General features: G+C 42.4%; 1 protein-coding gene across 1 annotated transcript in view; it reads right to left on the bottom strand.

Annotated features, from left to right (window-relative positions):
- Positions 1-17,677, bottom strand: part of GLRA2 (glycine receptor alpha 2) — a 220,322-nt gene extending 202,645 nt beyond the window's left edge. Inside the window, exons 1-2 of the mRNA XM_039521036.1 lie at positions 17,615-17,677; positions 8,895-9,024 (exon numbers count right to left, since the gene is read on the bottom strand). Coding sequence (XP_039376970.1) covers positions 8,895-9,024; positions 17,615-17,670 — 186 coding nt within the window. The 5' untranslated portion in view covers positions 17,671-17,677. The remainder of the gene's footprint in view (positions 1-8,894; positions 9,025-17,614) is intronic.
- Positions 17,678-18,535: the final 858 nt, after the last annotated feature.

Here is an 18,535-nt window from a genome sequence, read left to right as displayed (position 1 = left end):
TAAGCTCCTGTTCTCAGATATTTCCAGTGGTTTGCCAGCACCAAAGACACCTCCTCGGCTTCTTTCTTCCTTCAGCAGAAGCCAAAACATCCAATATTGATATTAAAAGAGAGGAAAACCAAAGAAAAATGGGCTGCTATGCTCTATAAAGGGAAAATGTTATTTTAAAAATGTTTTGAAGTCCTTTGATTCATTTCAAGCCCAGTCCTGCTCCCATTCCAGCTAAGCTATTTCTAACAAAGAATATAAAAGTGTTGACAACATATATGCTCTCCATATATTTGCAGCACCATATAAAAGTTTTTGCAAAGCACAAACAATAACAGCACAGCTGTATTTTCATTACATTAGAAGCACACAGAAATGTCTGAGAAACTGTTGTGCCAAGCAGATTGCCAATACCATGATGCTTTGTAATATTTTGATGTTATATTGTAACATTCTTTATTTTTATGTTGTATATATTTTGTAAAATAGTATAACAAATACCATAACATCCTGTTCACATCTCCTGAAACTTTCAGATACTGATAGTATTTCAGATGGAGAGGAACCACTTTGATCAGCCTGACTGAGTCTCCAGGTCTTGGCGCATGTTAAATTGTTAAATAGGTTTTGCTAGCTGCTTAGCTACAGACTGACCGTTTAAAGCTCTGTAGACCCTGGGCGTACCCCAGGTTTGGATACCGTAGGAGTTACCATTAATTGGGATATGGAGAAACAGAACAGTGTTCTCTGTAGAAAAGCTAGACTCTTTCTGAACGCAATACCCATGATCCATTAGCCTCAGTGAAAACAATGTCAAGGCTGCATTAGCATTTAGCTGAAATGGAAACAAACAATAAGCTGGTAATTAACTCTGAAACAGACAGACATGTTTCTACATGGCCCACATCATTCTCACCTGTTTCACCTTCACTGACAATTTCCACTGCTGCTAACCCTATTGTTCCTCTTTTATCAGACTGACCTTGGGTTGAGCTTTCAGTCACTAATGAAGACCATTTGTACAACACATGAAAAAAGTTACTTTTCATTATCTCACATTTTTTTGAAGGACAGATTGTGGATGCTTTTCTCAATGAGCGCTGAAAATCGACTCCATCATTTTATCAGGTGCCAGCTTAGCAACAGCAAATTCCCTCTATGTTGTTCTAGGAAAGGGATTTTTGCTTGTTGTACACGTCACATCACATTCAGAACTCAGTGACCACAGAGATCCACATGTGGCCCTGAATCACTCCCTTCAGCTTTGCCTTTGCTTACACTGAAGTATAAAAGTGACCTTTAGGTTGCATATATTTTGCTCCTGAATCCTTTATCACAACCCAAGGCAAGGGGTTTCAAAATGGAGGTGTTATGTCAAAGTAGGTGATATGTCTTCCTATCTTACTCAATTGCTGGATCATGCATTGTATTTCTATCTACCTTGATATTTAGCAGCAGTAGGTGAACAGCACTTTTGAATAGTTCAGAATTTCAAGTAATTCCAAAAGCTGCAATGTCCTTTCAGTTGATATATTCTTGTGGCTGCATTTCTATATGAGGGGAGATGCTGGACATTTTGGGTACTTTTTTAGGCTTTAGGGACCAATCCTCAAAACACAACTGGAAAGGGAGAACCCAGTTATAGGCAAATGCAGCTGACTAATAAGAAGGCTGCACTCTAGAAGCCCATCTGCATAGCAGGTCAGTGCTTCTGCTACACAACAGTTATCTTAGAAGAGTCTCTGCTCATGAGCCCACCCTCAGAGCACATGGTGGGAGAGGGCTGGCTACTAGCAAAGCAGCGAAGCAAATAAAACCCTTCTGTCAGAGGAATTTAAGCTTGGGTATTACTAGTTCACAGAACTTTGTGTCTTAAGCGGTACAATCAGCAATGAATCTAGTTCACCCATCCCTAATAATGCCACCATCAAAGTCAGGAAGCTTGATAGGTCAGATCAGCTGGTCAGACCACAGAAACCACCAATAGCCATGAGGAAGGTTATTCCTCTCATTTGCGTGTTTGCATGTTTCCCTGTTTTTAATTAGATAGCGTCCTCAGTCTAAACAACAGAAAGTGCTTTTTTCTGTCAAAGTTATTTTAATTCATTGAATTAGTGCCATAGATGTTTTATCTTCGTCAATGCCCTAGCTGAGACCCTGCGGTGAAACACCCTAGAGGCATCAAAACTATGACATGATTTCTAATGGAATTGTCCAAAAATATTCTTTGACTGTCCAGTATAGATACAACATGAAACAAGTTTTCTATTTTGAAGTGCATTTGGCTAATTGTTGAAGATAAAGATGTATAACTAGCACAAGAGAATAAAATAGAACCTCAGAGAACACCCTTTATTACAAAAGGGAAAAGGTGCAGTTAAAATAAAAAGCTGAAATTGCTAGTTCTGGTAGCAGAGAAACCCCCCCAGCCAACAGCTTGACAAGCCGATCTTTTTCTCGGCATTTGTTAGGAAGATTTCAAATGACTTGGCTATCCTTGTGATATTTTTTAAAGGATATACCAGATACTAGCTTCTCCTCTGGCTGCTTTATAGCAGAGCAAAGCAGCTATAAAGCTGGTGTATCTGACCCCTGAGGATTCACCCTGCCTGGTAGCTCCTATGCCATCCCCTCCTATGCCAGGTGCAGGGGGTGTGGCTGGGAGAAAAGAAACATAGCTAGGAAATGTCCAAAGTAATTTCTGGCTGCCAGAATAGACCCTTGTGGCTGTGGGCAGCTGGATGTACGTTTAAGCAGCTATATGGTTGCTCTAACTTATTCTTGGGACCAGATTGGTCCTCAGCTGGTTTCGGGACTGAGGGAGCAAAACAAAGCAATCTTTGCTCCCACTCTTGCATCAGTACAGTGCATCTGATACTAGAGTGTCATGGAAAAGAGATAGCCAAATTCAATAAAAACATTATCCAGTGTTCATACTTTGGAAACTTCTGCTAGGAACAAGAAGGTTATGCAACCTTGGCATGGATGTTACATATTTCAGTTCCATTACTAGCCATCCTCTGCCTTTCTTCGTCAGCGCCAAGAGAGGTTTTTTTACCTTCTGTAGTAAACATGTTTTTTAATAAGATCCAGTGCAAGGATGGTTATATGGCTCATAGACCAATAGTTATTATGCTGGTGATGGATTCTGTGTACCTTTCTTTTGCCTCTAATTTCTCCTCTTGGTGCACTGCATGGAGAAACATAGTGCCAGTTTTCTGAGCTCTCATATCCTACACAACTCCCAAAAATATAATGTTACTATAGACAAAAGGAATTTCTTTTCTGGTGGTATTTGTGTGGCAAGATGGCTAACTATACCAATGTCTTTCAAGTCATTCAACTGTTCTCCATGTTCACAACAGCCAGCTTATGGCCTTCTTTTGAAGGCAGATCACAGCTCCTTCATCCCTAAGGCCCAAGCTATAACGTACTCCTCACCCCTGACTCTACCAAGGTCATACCATGCTTTGTCTCCAGAGTCATTGTACTGTACAATCAGTAAATGCCCCAGTTAATTGAACTCATTTGTGGAGCTGTTGCCTTGAAGAGAAGAATATTTTATTGGCAAGCTTTCAGAAAGAGAGAAAAAATAAAGTCAAGGCCAAACCCACCTCAGTGAATACTATGGAAAGCACTGCTAGACCGGAGCTAAACCAAGACACACAGCCAAAAGTATTTTGTCTGATTCAGCCATTTCTGTGTGTTTGTATCACATGCTCAAAAGGGTGTGTCCTTGTGTCACTATCATTACAGCCATATTCTGCGGTAGAAGCCCAGATACTGAGTCAAAGCAATCTCAGTCATCAGTTGGTGTTACCTCATCCTGTAATTAACACACACAGAGTCCTGTACATGTAAAACAAAAACCTATGTTATTTTCATTTCCAAGCCAGCTAAATTATAGTTCTTCTCAGCCCCTTCATTATATAATGCCGTCCCAAGGAAGTATTACTCTTCAACCTCCCTCTCCTCCCACCATGAAATATAGCTATAGGCTATGTCTATACTAGGATTTTAAAAGGTGCGACATCAGCTCTAGATAGGTAACTCAAGCTAATTAACACCTTCTGAAACTCTAGGCAAGACAAAGTAGCTGTACTTAAGAATTGAAACCTAAGACCTATCATTTCAGCATCTTCTAAAGGTGCTTAGGTAGATCCTAAGTTTCAATTCGACCAGTTTAGCACGTTCTAAAGTACAGCTGCTTTGCCTTGACTAGAGTTTTAGAAGGAGTTAATTAGCTTGAGTTACCTTGCCCAGTCTAACATCTCACCTTTAAATCCTTGTCTAGACAAGGCCATAGCTATTGTAGATCCTAAATGAAAAATAAAGCAGCAAGCAGAATACCATTCTGGAGTTATGGCTGGACATGTTACCTCACCTTCAAGCACGGTCTTGTCAGGTTTGCTAATGCCCTACAGTAGTAAGATAGAGAATATTGTTTTTAGATTATCATTGAAATTAACTTAGATAACATAAATAGGGAGAATTAAAATTAGTCATGCTGGCCTTCCTTGTGTGGATGAGATTTTAACAATGATTCTCCAGGTTTGCTGAAAAACATATAATGAAACAAAATTAGGTATTTTCATTTAACCTTTTCCTCTTATTGATCACTATTAAGAGTCATATTTAGTCACTAATTTAAACATTGCCATTTGGAGTTTGACAATTACCATACCTATGTGCATTTAGAAATATTGGCATATGTGATAAAACATCGACGGTGGCTGACTGATCAAATTGTAGTCTTTTATGTCTCTCTTTTCACTTAAATATATGGGTAATGAAAATAAGTGAGTGTAACAATCAATAGGCAGGAAGGATGGAACAGGGTAATGATAACAGAATCACCCAGTTATATCTGCTAGCCACATGCACATCATGAAGTTTCCAAGTTTATGGCCAATGCATATACAAAAGTATTATATAGCATGCAAGGAGAATGAATATCTCTGTAGTTCTGCAGCTAAAAACTTGGTCCATGTAAGGTTTAAAATTCAGAGTTTGAGAGAAAGAGACTATTTCCACTATTCATAAAGAGCTTTTTAAGAACTTCCATTTACACTTTGAACTAAATACAAAGCCCTGCATTTTTATAAGTTCTTTTGTACTTATTTTAATTTATTGAATGAGTCACAGGTAACCTACACACCATAGCTTTCCCTACAATGGGAGAACATATGAAAATATGATTCTGACATCTTTGATCATAGCAGAACTTTGAAAAGTTTATATAGACTGCCTTCTCCCAAACTTTTCATTCTACGCTAGCTGCTTGGCTTCGGTGGATTAGTTACTAGGCTATTAAAGCTCTAGATGAAATATGGTATAGAGATGTGGGTTACCTTTTTGGAACATAAATAAGGAAAAATACCATTAATGATCATGGATGACACACCAAGCTAAGGGAACAGTCATTGGAAAGGCATAGTATAGACATAGAAATCTAAACCCTGAAATATTTTTAGATCCAGGAAGCATTTTAACAGAAAATGTGACTCTCAGAAGTTGACACTAATCCACACTTCTAATTCATGAGGATAACAACAGACCTGGTGGTCTAAAGATACCTGTGGGATCTTGTGGTGCTCAATGGGTTGGACTGGAGGTACTTTACATTATCTTTGGTCCCAAACAGAGCAAATAGGATTGTTTACAAAGCTGCTGGATACAAATAAAACGCAACAGGAAGGTCTAATGAGCAAATAACCCCTATTTGTTCCTACCTAGTCAGGCGGAATAGAAGGTCAGAGATAAGATGGTGATATTTTATCAGATGGTATTACAGAAAACCATAAAATAATCACAGCATGATGTGCTGACATTTGGAGAGGCATGTTCTCAGGTGTTGCATTAACACAAAATTATTTTGAGTCAATGAGAGATGCAATGTCAGGATATCACACTGCCTTTTTTGGGTAGTTCTTTGCCATTCAGCAAAATGACACTGGGTCTGAGTACCACTTAACAGCTGTTACAACAACACATATAGTGGATGTCCAAGAATTCATAGCTGAAGTGGGACTAAAATTGAGCACAGGCCCTATCACTTGAGCTTTAGGAAAATCTACTTTAACTGTTATGTAGCAAGCTGATGATACACTTGAACAGGCCTGACTTCCATCTAATTAGGGAAAGGTGCACATCTGCATAAACCAGTACATGAGTCGTATAGTAGGTATAAATGCTAGTCACTACAGATAAGAAACACCAAGGAAAATTTCTGATAAAACATTAGAAATATGCCTGCAAATCATATGCAATGAAAACATTTTTCACAATATTTATTATTCTTCAAGGCTGTCAAACTCATAAAGTGACAAACCAGCTTAAATAAATTGAGAACCACTCCAAACTTTGTTGCTCACACTGAACTGAATCATAACATTTTTAAAGACTTTTTCTCTTCACTTTGGAGGGATTTGTGAAAATATTTTCTTCAGTTTCTATTTATTTGGGTGTACAACCCCCAGTAAGTTTCACTTTGAGTTTGAATGAATGCAAAATTTCAAAGCAACATTGAGTAAAACCACAGGGTATCACACAGGTTTAAGCAAAACCAAGAATTTCTCCTATTGATGCAAGCCCTTCAATTGCCCTTTATATGTATGAAACTGGCTTAGGTTCACTAAAAAAGACTAACTTCAATTAACCTCTCAAGAGCAAATGGTCCATGTTTTAAGTGTGCTACAAAATCCAAAACCAAGTGAGTTTTATAAGGTTTCATGTTTCTTTGACAATATTCTGCACAGCTCTAGCCTAGTGCTAAGTTCAGGGTTCCACATTTCTCCTGCAAAAGGTGATAACATTATACCCCTAAAGGAAAGAAGGGAGTCCTTCCAGGACTTTATGTGCTTCTAGTATCATTAACTATTCCAGAACAACCCCAGAACCTTGAACTCAGGTCCTGGCAGGTAAGTATAAAAGGGATTACACCCCTCACCCCCAATATGTTATTTTAAGATGTATTTACTTTTGATTTCTAGACACCCTATGGATTCTGCTAATGATATGGGATCGTGAAAGTTTTCTCATTTATCCATTTAATTTTCTTCCTGCCACCTTTAAAACGCACTGAAGAATGATACCAATTAAAAAGAAATAATGCTTACAAATCAGCAGCTACTGCAGCACAGAGAACTTTTCAATCCAGCTATTGCTAAAGTTAACTCACAAAGCTCTTAGATGGCAAATGCTTCACAGCATAATAAATGAAATCATGTCAGGCAGGCAGTCACAGATCGTAAAGGATATCACATAGAACACAATGACATTTAAAGAAGCTTTTGAAGTTTTGTAAGTGCGACCCATATCTAAGTTGAGACATTATGTCTCCAAGTTGCAGCTGTACATTTTAATAGTTTGCTTGAATGTAACATTAACTCTCTTTGGCATGTTTCTAAATCATAAACCCATACAAATCAAAAGTTCACATAGTGTCAAGATAGATAGAAATGTGCTGATGTGCTGGAGGGAGCTCTTGGGGCTTCATCTCTTTTAGAAATTCTGTCACCAACCTAAAGAGAAGATTGAGTCATTTCCCTGCCTCTGATGGAGACACCCCATCTCTGGATACTAATAAACTATCCCTCCCAGGAAAGAGATCGTAGGGCTCACAAAAATGTTTCTGAAGAGCAATCTTATTTGCCTGTGTAGCCATCCAGATTCTTACCTCATGCTCACCAAAGTGGTCTGAGGGCCCGGAATGAGCCAGATTGCACAAAATAGCAGGATTGAGGTTGTTGTTTTTTTAAGAAATCTAAAGGAGCATATATCTGCATTTCCTTTCCATGGTCTTCACCCCATCCACATACTTCAGCTGCATAAATGTGTTGTACTATCAATAAGCTCAGAATGCTTTTCAGGAACAAAGTATATGCATTACAGCAAAGTGCAGCATACAGTAATCTGTGTGTACTTGCCAAAGCGGTGTTCTGTTCTCCTGGACTTTGACAAAGTGTGATGGAAAAACAAGTGAATAGATTCCCCGTTCACCAGTGCCAAGCTCGGGAGGGTGGACAGGACAGAAAGTGCTTCAGGATTGCAACAAGTGGGTGGAGAGTGGCAGGGAGTAGGTAGAGCCTTTGTTCAATTTTCATGTAGATCTATCTCATTGAAAACTGGGAAAATTTCAAACAATGTAGATATTTTCACTAAACTTTCATATCATTTGAAAACCCATTTTAAAAATTATTTAACCAGCCCTAATTATAAGCTTCTTGGCAGTGACCTTTCTTCTTACTGATCTGTACACCTGCTAAAATAATGGGGTTGTACACATAAACACTAATACTGAGTGCTAATGGTTCTGCCCATAGCATACACACTTCTGTAATATTCCTTAGAAAGGTGGCCCCAAGTAAATTTGCTTTGGGCTCAGTCCAGCTCCCACTGAAATCAAGGGAAATTAAAGGCCTGTTTCAACCATCACTGAACAACAATAAAAATGGATTACAGACATAGCATCAGATTGTGTCTGGCCCTGCAAGGCTACAAAGGGCTTAAAACATTCCTGTACGGAGATGTAGGTCCTTGTGGGTCCTAACTGTCCTAAACAGGATGGGAAAGTTTGTTTATAAGCAGAAAGATATTTTTCTTCCAGCCATAGAAACTCACCCTGAGATCTGAAAGATAAACTGGACTTTTGGGATTTTCTGCAATTAGAAAAAGTAATTCTCCTGTTGTAATATGATCCAGAAGAGAATCCAGGTCATTCTCCCATAGCTTTGCTGGCTTTGCAACACTAACAAGAATCAACATAGCAAAACAACTTTATGTTTGTCAGAGGAGTCCTGTAAGCAGCTATGAGACTCTGAGTATACAGGGGACAGATCCGTTCAGGTGACGTTTTTACGTAGTCGCTTCTCTGTCCAAAACAGAACTTTGCAAACTTTACTTACTTCCCATCTTTTCCACATGAGCACGCCACTATTTGTAAGACCAGGGCTTGATTCTCTTGCAAAAGTGTCCCCTCTCATAACTGTTGCACACTTCAGTATGTTCTTTGCAGGTTGGCTGTCACCATCCACCCTAAAAATAACTTCATTTCAGTTATCCTATTTAACTCGGGGAATGCTCGGAGCTCTTTCAGGGCAGAGGTACAATTGTCGTCACATAAGTAAATCTAGAATTCCCTCTTGATTGTATAAAGTTTACTCAATAGCTGACCGCCACCTTGCCCACCATCAAACAAAATAATGGCTACTTTATCAACCCTGGGAAAGAAAGGACATTAACATTAAGTATGAAAAATACTTGGCAGTGTCCTTTTAAATAACATGAAGGCTTTGACACAAGCCATTACAATGTAGGGAATGTAAACTTAGGTGAACTCTCATAGATGTGAATATAGTGTCAATGTATCCCAGGGGCTGCTGTATCTACAGTAATTTAGCTGAGGCTCCTGTGCACTAGAATCTGTATGTGATTAAACAAAAACTAGAGTGCAGAAGCAACATTTCTGAACAAAGTAACTTAACAGTAACGTTTTTTTTTTCTGAGCAAAACCACCAGGAGGGCAAAATGCCAAACACTGATTCTGCAGCTAACTATTCATGTTACAGAGTCCACACAAAACAGTTATTGATGAGAAACAGACAGATTTAACACAAGGGCCTATATCCCCAAAAGTATTTAGGTGCCTAAATCCCACTGATTTCAATTAGAGGGTCTGGACAAATGGTCTTAACATCAAATTCTGCTCTCTTTTTTAGCATTATGCGCAAATATTTCGGATTTAAGGACACTTCCTTCAGTCGAGTCAATGGCAGCTGCACTGGTGTCAAAACACTATTCATGGAAATTCCATGTGGAGAATGAGAACAATATGGCACAATGGGATGCGGTTATTCTCTACTGCCTGCAGTATATAGGTATTGCCATACCAAATCAGGTCTCATCAACAAAGGATTGAAGCAGAGGTCAGCAAAATTCTCAGATATACATTGCATTTCTGGGGTCAGAATTTGGCTGAGAGTTTGGGTATAAATCCACTTTATTCACAGTTGCTGTGAAAGTTATTAGAGTTCAAAAAAGTATCAAAAACCAGTGGGCTAAATTCACTAGCCATCTCTGTCTGCTTTGTAGTACTCCAGGGACACAAAGCAGCTATAAAGCAAGTGGAGCTAGCCAGGTTTACAGTTAGCATGCATCGCCAGAAGAGCGGAAAGCAACTTGAGTGTGCTAGTAAATCTGGCCCAGTAATTTATATTTCCACCCATGTAATCTCAGAACAGTATAATTATTTCATTTTTGTTTGGTTACAAAATGTTGGGTTTCTTGCTGGCTATACAACATGAACACGAACACACTACATGGGTCCTAAATAACCACACACTAACTAAACACAAACATGCTAGGGCTAGCTACACATACCGCTGCTCCAGCTGGGTTCTAAAACAGAACACAGTAAGTGCCACTAGAAAGCTTGCAAACTATTTAAAGGGACAGTCCCCTATTCCTAGGCACAACAGGCTGGGATGTGTGTTGTTTTGTTGAATTCATGCCTAGCCAAAATTGGCATAGCGGAAATTTAAAGCGGAAATATAAATCCTTAAGAATAGGGTTCTATGGTGACCATGTGGACAGACTTAATGCTGACAGGGATGTCACTGCTACAATGTCCCTGTCACTGCTTAATGCTAACAGCGATGTCACTGGAAGTTGGGCAATTTTCTCCGCACACAAACATCAAACTTGAAACCTCAGTTCACTGCAACCTTATGATCTGTTAGTTCATAAACCTGCCACTATGGCTTACTTCCCTAAACTCAGATGGAAATTGCTTTAGTGCAATCACATCCAGTCTATTAACTCACAAATTGTCTTGATCCTTTGAAGATGGCAGCCGTTCTATGTGCTAGACATAACACAGCATAATCATTTATTCACCTTCTTGCACACAGAATGTGTTAATCCACTGTACAGTACCCAGTAGAGAGAAAAACCTGCATTCCTTTCTGTTTGGTAAAGACATAAAATCTAGAGTAGAGCTGAGCCACTGTGGCGGGTTTATGAGTCAACAGAAATGATGTTTGCATGGAACCGAGGTGCCAAATACAATGTTTCTCTGATGATAAAATTGCTTGTGGAAAGAATTTAAAAATTGCCTTTAATATGTCTTTGAGCAAGCAGGCTTCAGCTTCACTTTCCATAAATATTTGTGACAGGAACATTTGATCACACAGACATCTGCAAAAAAAGGAGCACATAAGGGAACAGATTATTGGGAGTTCCTTTCTTTGCAGGAGAGTCCTATGACTGTATTGACAGTCAAGATCCCAAAGGCTTTCTGCTCTCACTAACAGCAGTTTAAGTCCATTGTCTTCAGTGGAGAAGCTTGTGATCTACTCTGATGTGTGCAACACAACTGCACGGGCCTAATTACATGCATCAATGTATGTAGGCAAATATCACAAATAAAGGTATTTTGCAGTCACACATGTAATGGCTAAGCCATTGAAACACATAACAAACCAGGCTCCTTGTTCCCCTTCTGTATCTTTACAGACAACTGCAACGCCCCACATGAAGTAACAGATGTTTACAACAGAATCAGCTCCAGACAAGAAAAGGAAAAATGGCTGCACCAGGGCAAGAGGAAGAGAAAACTTTCCCTCTTCCCCAGTTTTCAGAGCAGACATGGAGCCACTCTGAACTCACTACTCCAGTCTGTGGCGCATGTCACTTGTGTCTGTTATGACTACGGCTAAGATTTTGTCATGGTTATTTTTAGTAAAAGTCAGGGGCAGGTCGGGGCAATAAACAAAAATTCACGGAGCCCATGACCTATCCCTGATTTTACTAAAAATAACGGGGGGCAGGACTAGAGAGGGGGGAGGAATGGAGTCCCATGGGTGGGTGGGCCAAGACCCCACCATGGCGGGGGATACTGCCCCGGCTCCAGTGGCCACGGGGGTGGGGGGGTGCACAGCCTCAGCTACAGCCTCCCCTAAACCCCAGCTGCAGCCAGGAGAGGGCGCCTGGCCCTGGGATGCTGCAGGGAAGAGACGCACAGCCCCTGCGGCAGCTCAGGCTGACTGGGCTGGGGCATATGCAACTGCCAGGCAGGGGCGCACGGCCCCGGCTGCAGCCCCCGGTGGAAGCCACAGGAGCTGGGGTGCCCAGCCCCGGCTGCAGGACAGCCCCCAGCAGAAGTCATGGGGCTGGGGTGCAGCAGGGGGTGTGCATCTCCAGCTCTGGAGCTGGCTGCAGCTGCAGGACAGGGGCACACAGCCTGGCTGCAGTTCCTCCATCCCGGCAAACTGCAGGGCAGGGGCTGCAGCGTCCTGATTCCAGCCATCCTGCCCCAGTTTTAGCAGGGCCAGTGGGCACAGTCCTGCCTCCAGCCCCCGCTTCAGCTGCTGGCTGGAGGAAGTTATGGAGGTCTGGTAAAGTTACAGAATCTCTCACTGCCGTGACTTCCATGACTAAACCGTAGCCTTGGTTACTTAATTGGAGAGAACTTTGCCTCCTGGCTGCACAGCTCACCAGGCATTTTATGGTCAGTTAGTCAGAGGAGACACATAACATTCTCTCTTGTGAATACTTTAGTCATGTTCTTTCTTGCTCTTGTCGTTCTCTTAGTTTGCACTAAGTAATTCTTAACTGAATGTGGATAGCTGCTCCCCTGCACTGCAGGGTGCATGGAACTTTTGTGACCTTACACCTTGTTCTTGTCCATGGTCACTAGAGGCCTCCATTCCAAGTATTTGTGCCTTTGATGGTAAGACAGTTGAGAGGTCCACACCCTCCAGTAGGGTATGCCTCAGATACTCATCTTTCTTTACCACTTCTTAGAGGTAATAAGTCTTTTTCACCTTTCCATGTGCAGTTCCCCAAAAGCAGTCTGACATCACTGTGGTTGTTGTAAAAGATGAATAGATAAAATCAAATCAAAACAAAAGAAACAGTGGGGACAACATGGCTAGAGCCTTAGGGGCAGATCCTCAGCTGGTGTTAAAGAGTGTAACTCCATTGACTTCAACGGAGCTATGACAACTGACATCAGCTGAGCATCTGCACTTTAAATTCTAAACAAACTAATCCCGATTAGGACAATCCATGTCACTAAAGAAAATAAGAAATAACCTACTTCTTGAGTTACCCTCTCTCCATAGCTTCCCCTTTGCTTTCCTGACCCTCTGGCCAGACATGACAAACAACCAACCCGGGGTATCACGTCTAGTGATTCGTTCCCCACCCCGCAGTGTCTTGCTTGAGTCCCCAGTCACGCCTTTCATATTACTCTGATCTTCCTCTTGTGACTGCCCTCACAGACTTATTTTCACAAATGTATCCTCCAAGCAGGATCTCATACGCTGGATAATAAGTTTTCAAATTCCGGTCAGGACTGCCTTCATTGCAATAGACAAACAGATATGTCACTTTTTTCCCCCTTGACATTTTGCAATTTAAAACGCCATTTTCCAGGTGTACACATACAATACGCATCTCTCACTCTGAGGCAAGTCTGTTTTTTGTCCTAACCTAACAACCAGGCTTCACTCACCACTTTAACTATCTTGGATGGAGGTGTCATCCTGAATCCAGATCAGTCTGCATTTAAAGAGAGGGGACTCACATTTTCTTATAATTTCTTGTCACCCTTATCCTATTCTCAATATGAATCAAATATAAGTATTCGGACTGATTAGCACGGATCTATCACAGCCCCAGGGAGCTGAGCTGCATGTTAAGCCACAGATACTCAATCTCTGCATGAGCTCCCCAATGCTTGCCAGCCATGAATTAGAACTGCACTAGTTCCATCACAGAGGAAGAACATCCACACCCATACAGCTGATTGCGGGACTTGCACACGCAGTTGGATTACTGTTTGCATTAATTAGGTGGAAGTGGGCAGGTGCAACTTCCCCTGCTATCAAAATCTAGCACTAACCTTCTTTCTGGGAATGACTGCTTATGGTAATAACAGATTTGTAGGAGAAGCAAAGCTCCTAACTGCAGAAGCGTAACTGTCATCTCTATAAGGAAGGGACAGAATATTGGTATGGGATTTTAGAAAAAAAGTGGTGTGTTTACAGTGCACTAAATCTGTTGAAATACATGATTATAAGGGGCTAATCTGTTTGTTCTGAGAGGTATTGGTGGCAAAGGATTTGACTCAAGGCTACTCATGTTTAGCATTCTGGCTTTGCTAGTTCTGAAACTACTCGAGTAGAAAGTGGCTTTTTCCCTGATGCGAATAACTTGCAAAGGCAATCAAGAGCAGGGTGTCTCAAGCTGCATTTCCCTCCATCTCCCCACTCCCTTGCATAAATGAACTTTGTTACAAACTAACAGAGTAGGGAGATTAATTCAGAACGTGTGTACATAGTGCACCTGGCAGGCCTGATAAAACCTGGCTCAAAGAGCTGAGATGAAACAAAGGCATAAATAATACCATAGGAGGACTTACAAAGGACAAAAATATGGGCAGCCATTTGGAGGTGACAGTAATTACTTAAGTAAATGTCAAAACTCTTCAAAGAAACATGGGGGATAATATTCATGAATATTTAAAGCTGAAACGTGCTATCATGTTGATTTGCCATTTGGAAGGTTCTGTTCCTGTCTTATCTTTCTCGTGATAGCTCATGGAATGGATATTTGAATCTGCTGCAGGCCAAGCACAAAGAAATCAAGTATAATTTGAGGGTCTGTTGATTGTCAACTGTGTTGAAACCAATGGCCTTTTAATTCACCAGGGCACTAAATGTATGCCAGCATTGAACGTGCTATTAGACAAAGAAAACCAGTGTAGATACCACTAAATACATAGGGGCAAATTCTTTGCTCTGGCCAAAAGGAGCTCATCACCGTGACGTAGGAAAGGTCTAAGGGACTCAGTTATGGTTCTCCTATCCCAGGGGTGGGCAAACTTTTTGGCCCGAGGGCCACATCTGGGTATGGACATTGTATGGCGGGCCATGAATGCTCACGAAATTGGGGGTTGTGATGCGGGCTCTGGCTGGGGGTGTGGGCTCTGGGGTGGGACCAGAGTTGAGGAGTTCAGGATGCAGGAGGGGGCTCTGGGCTGGGACAGGGGGTTGGGGTGCAGAGGGGAGGTGAGGGCTCCAGCTAGGGGTGCGGCTCTAGGGTGGGGCTGGGAATGAGGGGTTAGGGGTGCAGGAGGGTGCTCCAGGTTGGGACCGAGGGGTTCAGAGGGTGGGAGAGGGATCAGGGCTGGAGCACGGGGCTGGGGCTTGGAGGGGGTTGGGGTGCAGTCTCTGGGCAGTGCTTACCTCAAGCAGCTCCCAGAAGCAGCGGCATATCCCCCTTCCAACTTCTACGTGGAGGCGCAGCCAGGAGGCTCTGCACGCTGCCCCATCCACAGGCGCTTGGGGTGGGGGCAGTATGCAAAGCCCCCTGGCTGCCCCTACATGTAGGAGCCAGAGGGGGGACATGCTGCTGCTTCCAGGAGCCTCACGGAGTGGGGCAAGCTCCTGACCCCGCTCCCTGGTTGGAGGGCTGGAGCGCCAGAGTGAGGAAGGCCCTGGACCCCGCTCCCTAGCAGGAGCTCAAGAGCCAGATTAAAACATCTGGAGGGGTGGATGTGGCCCCCGGGCTGTAGTTTGCCAACCCCCGTCCTATCCTCTGCTCTGTTCCACCCCAACCTGGACCCTCACACTGATTAGAGGAGCTTGTGGGCTGCTCTAACTAGGGCATGTGGCAATAGTTCCCAGGAGACCATCCACCATCTGGGAATAGCCAGAGCTCAGTGTTCTCCAGCCACATCCCCTTTCCATCCTTGACATGCCCCTTTCACTGGGGCTCTCCAGCCCCTTCCAATCCACCTCCATGTTAAAAATAGGCACACATCACAGAGACTAAAACAACTGTAACAATAGCATTTGGAAAGATTTTCAAACATAAACAAGTCATAAGCTAACAAACAGAGTCTTAAAATTGTAATTTATAGTTATGAAGCTTAATCCTCCTGCCCATTATGATACAATCCTGTATTTAGATTACTTTTCTTCTCTGCCCGCCCCACAATTCTTCTTTTAATTAACTCTTCCATGACCCACTCCTCCTGGGCTCATAGTGCAGCGCCATGGCCAGTGGAAAAGGGATATGATTGGTACATTCCTCAGATAACAACCCCCAGGTGCTGCAACACCCCTAGTGTAAATGGAGAAACTCTGAGCATGCTCTAATTTATCCTGGGGACTAGGCCAGTGGTCACACAGACCCAGGTTTTGGAGATCATATAAAGATGACTTAAAACCACCTTTATACCAAACCCCTTCCACTAAACTGAGTCAAGCTTCAGCTTAGGATCTGGGCCTTAGGTCTAACGAATATTTTAGATATCTTTAAAAAATGGCCATTCTTTAAGCCGGAGACACATCAACCACAGAAGCATCCAGCAAGTTTCATTTAGTACAACACTCAGTGCCAGTCATTGCTTTTACCTAAACTTAAAACTAGGCAGTGGGCCAGGACTCACTTGGCATATGTTTAATGTGCCTAACAAATGCTAAAAAGCAGGGCACAGCTGTTTGCTGTTAGCCAAGAGGTCTGTTCTTTGCCGTCACATCTGAGTAATTTGTGTTTGATATCAAGGGGAATCAGTAAAATTATTTTATGCCACAGAAAGTCTGGCCATTTTAAATAGCTGTAACTGTTAGGCCTTACTCCGTTAGGTATATACAGATTAAAACGATGGGAGGAGTACATCATTCCTGAGAACAATATGGCATGTTTGTTCCAATTTATCTTCATTTCTTAGTGGAAGGCAGTTAGTTGGTATCTGTACGCAGCTCCAGCCATGAAAGTTATCAATGCTGGAATCCTTTCAGACAGTCACCAAGATTTGACATTTCCGATATTGATTGGAAGTAGTGAGTTTTTACAGAAAATGAGGGAGATTTAGGAGAAGCCTTAATAAAAGCATGCATTTAAAATATTTCTCTAACCTAGGGATCAGCAACCTTTGGCACACAGCTCGCCAGGGTAAGCACCTTGGGGGGCCAGGACAGTTTGTTTACCTGCTGCACCCTCAGGTTCGGCTGATTGTGGCTCCCACTGGCCACGGTTCGCCGCTCCAGGCCAATGGGGGCTGTGGGAAGCTGCGGCCAGCACATCCCTCAGCCCGCGCCGCTTCCCACAGCCCCCATTGGCCTGGAGCAGTGAACCGTGGCCAATGGGAGCCACAATCAGCCAAACCTGCGGATGTGTCAAGTAAACAAACTGGCCTGGCCCGCCAGGGGCTTACCCTGGCGAGCCGTGTGCCAACCGTTGCCGATCCCTGCTCTAACCACTAGCACCATGAACTGCATTCTGGCCAGACTCACCATGCTCTATCTTCTCACTGAGTTAGCCACTCTACAACACACTCTTGGCAATCTTTGGGAGATTAACCTGAAGGGAGATTGTTTATAGTGCCACCAGACCAAGTCAGCCAAAGTGGTAGTGTGGGTGGGTCGCGAGCAGGAAAGCATAGTAAATAACTTTAAGAAATTTTTTTGGCTCTATAAGTTAGAAAGTCCACATTTTTGTTTGAGATGCAGAGAAAGCATAAGTAGCTGGGAATGAGGGACAAAATACAAAACTTCTGACCCATGCAGAAAATTCTCTATTGGGGGTGGGAGGGCAAGGGCACCATGATTCCTACCCTTGTGCATAGCATAGTGAAGTCTTCATCCCTTGCTCCTGTCTGAACAGGTGCATTGTACTCCATGACAGTCTGCACAGAATCAGCAGGGGGCGGACCATCCTGGACATGAGTCAGTGGGCATTGTGATGCCAAAGGCATAAGGCAGAGGATCACCATTTCCAGGCAAGCAGGCAATATTGCCCAGGTGACACAAGCAACAGTGGTAAGAGCCCTGCCTTGTTAGTCAAACAGTGTTCCTGTGTGGACTGTGTACATGTCCATGGTGATTGTATCCAAATCCATTCTGAAACATCGCTGGTCACTGCACCATCACAATCAAGCCATGGGATGACTTGTGTCTGTTCCAGTTTGAGTGATTTTCTGTTCCTTGGTGGATACTCTTGCCCGGGGGCTATGTAGAGCAGCTGACATTTTAAAGGCACACAGCCTAATCCCTACACATAGAAAACCCAAGTTGGGCTACAGGGGGTTTATTAAGTGGCTACGAATCCTGAGTCTCATGCAGAGGTGAATGAATGTGCTTTGCTGCCTACAGTCCTTACAGAGCTCCTGGGGATAATTTAAAACAGCCTACAACCCCTTTCAGTTACACACCTCAGCATGCCATTCACTCCACTGGCTCCCTGTTGAGCACTGGGTCAAGTTTAAGGTTCTCAAATGACCCATCATTGCCTGGGAACTTGGTAGTTCCACTTCTCCTTCCCAATAGTACTCTCTACTAGAGCTGGAAAGAAAGTCAACAATGGTTTTCACATTTAAAAAAAATTCTAAAGTATTTGTTTCAAACTTTTTGAAAAGAATGGATTAACAAAAAAAAACCCTTCAATTATTTTTACCAAAACTAGACAATTTTGAAAAGATTTGGGTTTTCTATTTTATTTGTTTTGTCTTTAGTATAATCTCTTACACCAATTCTTG

The sequence above is a fragment of the Mauremys reevesii genome, linkage group 1 (genome assembly GCF_016161935.1).
Source record: "Mauremys reevesii isolate NIE-2019 linkage group 1, ASM1616193v1, whole genome shotgun sequence".
NCBI lineage: Eukaryota > Metazoa > Chordata > Testudines > Geoemydidae > Mauremys > Mauremys reevesii.
Note: the sequence above shows the minus strand (reverse complement) of the source record. Positions and strands in the feature narration are given on the sequence as shown.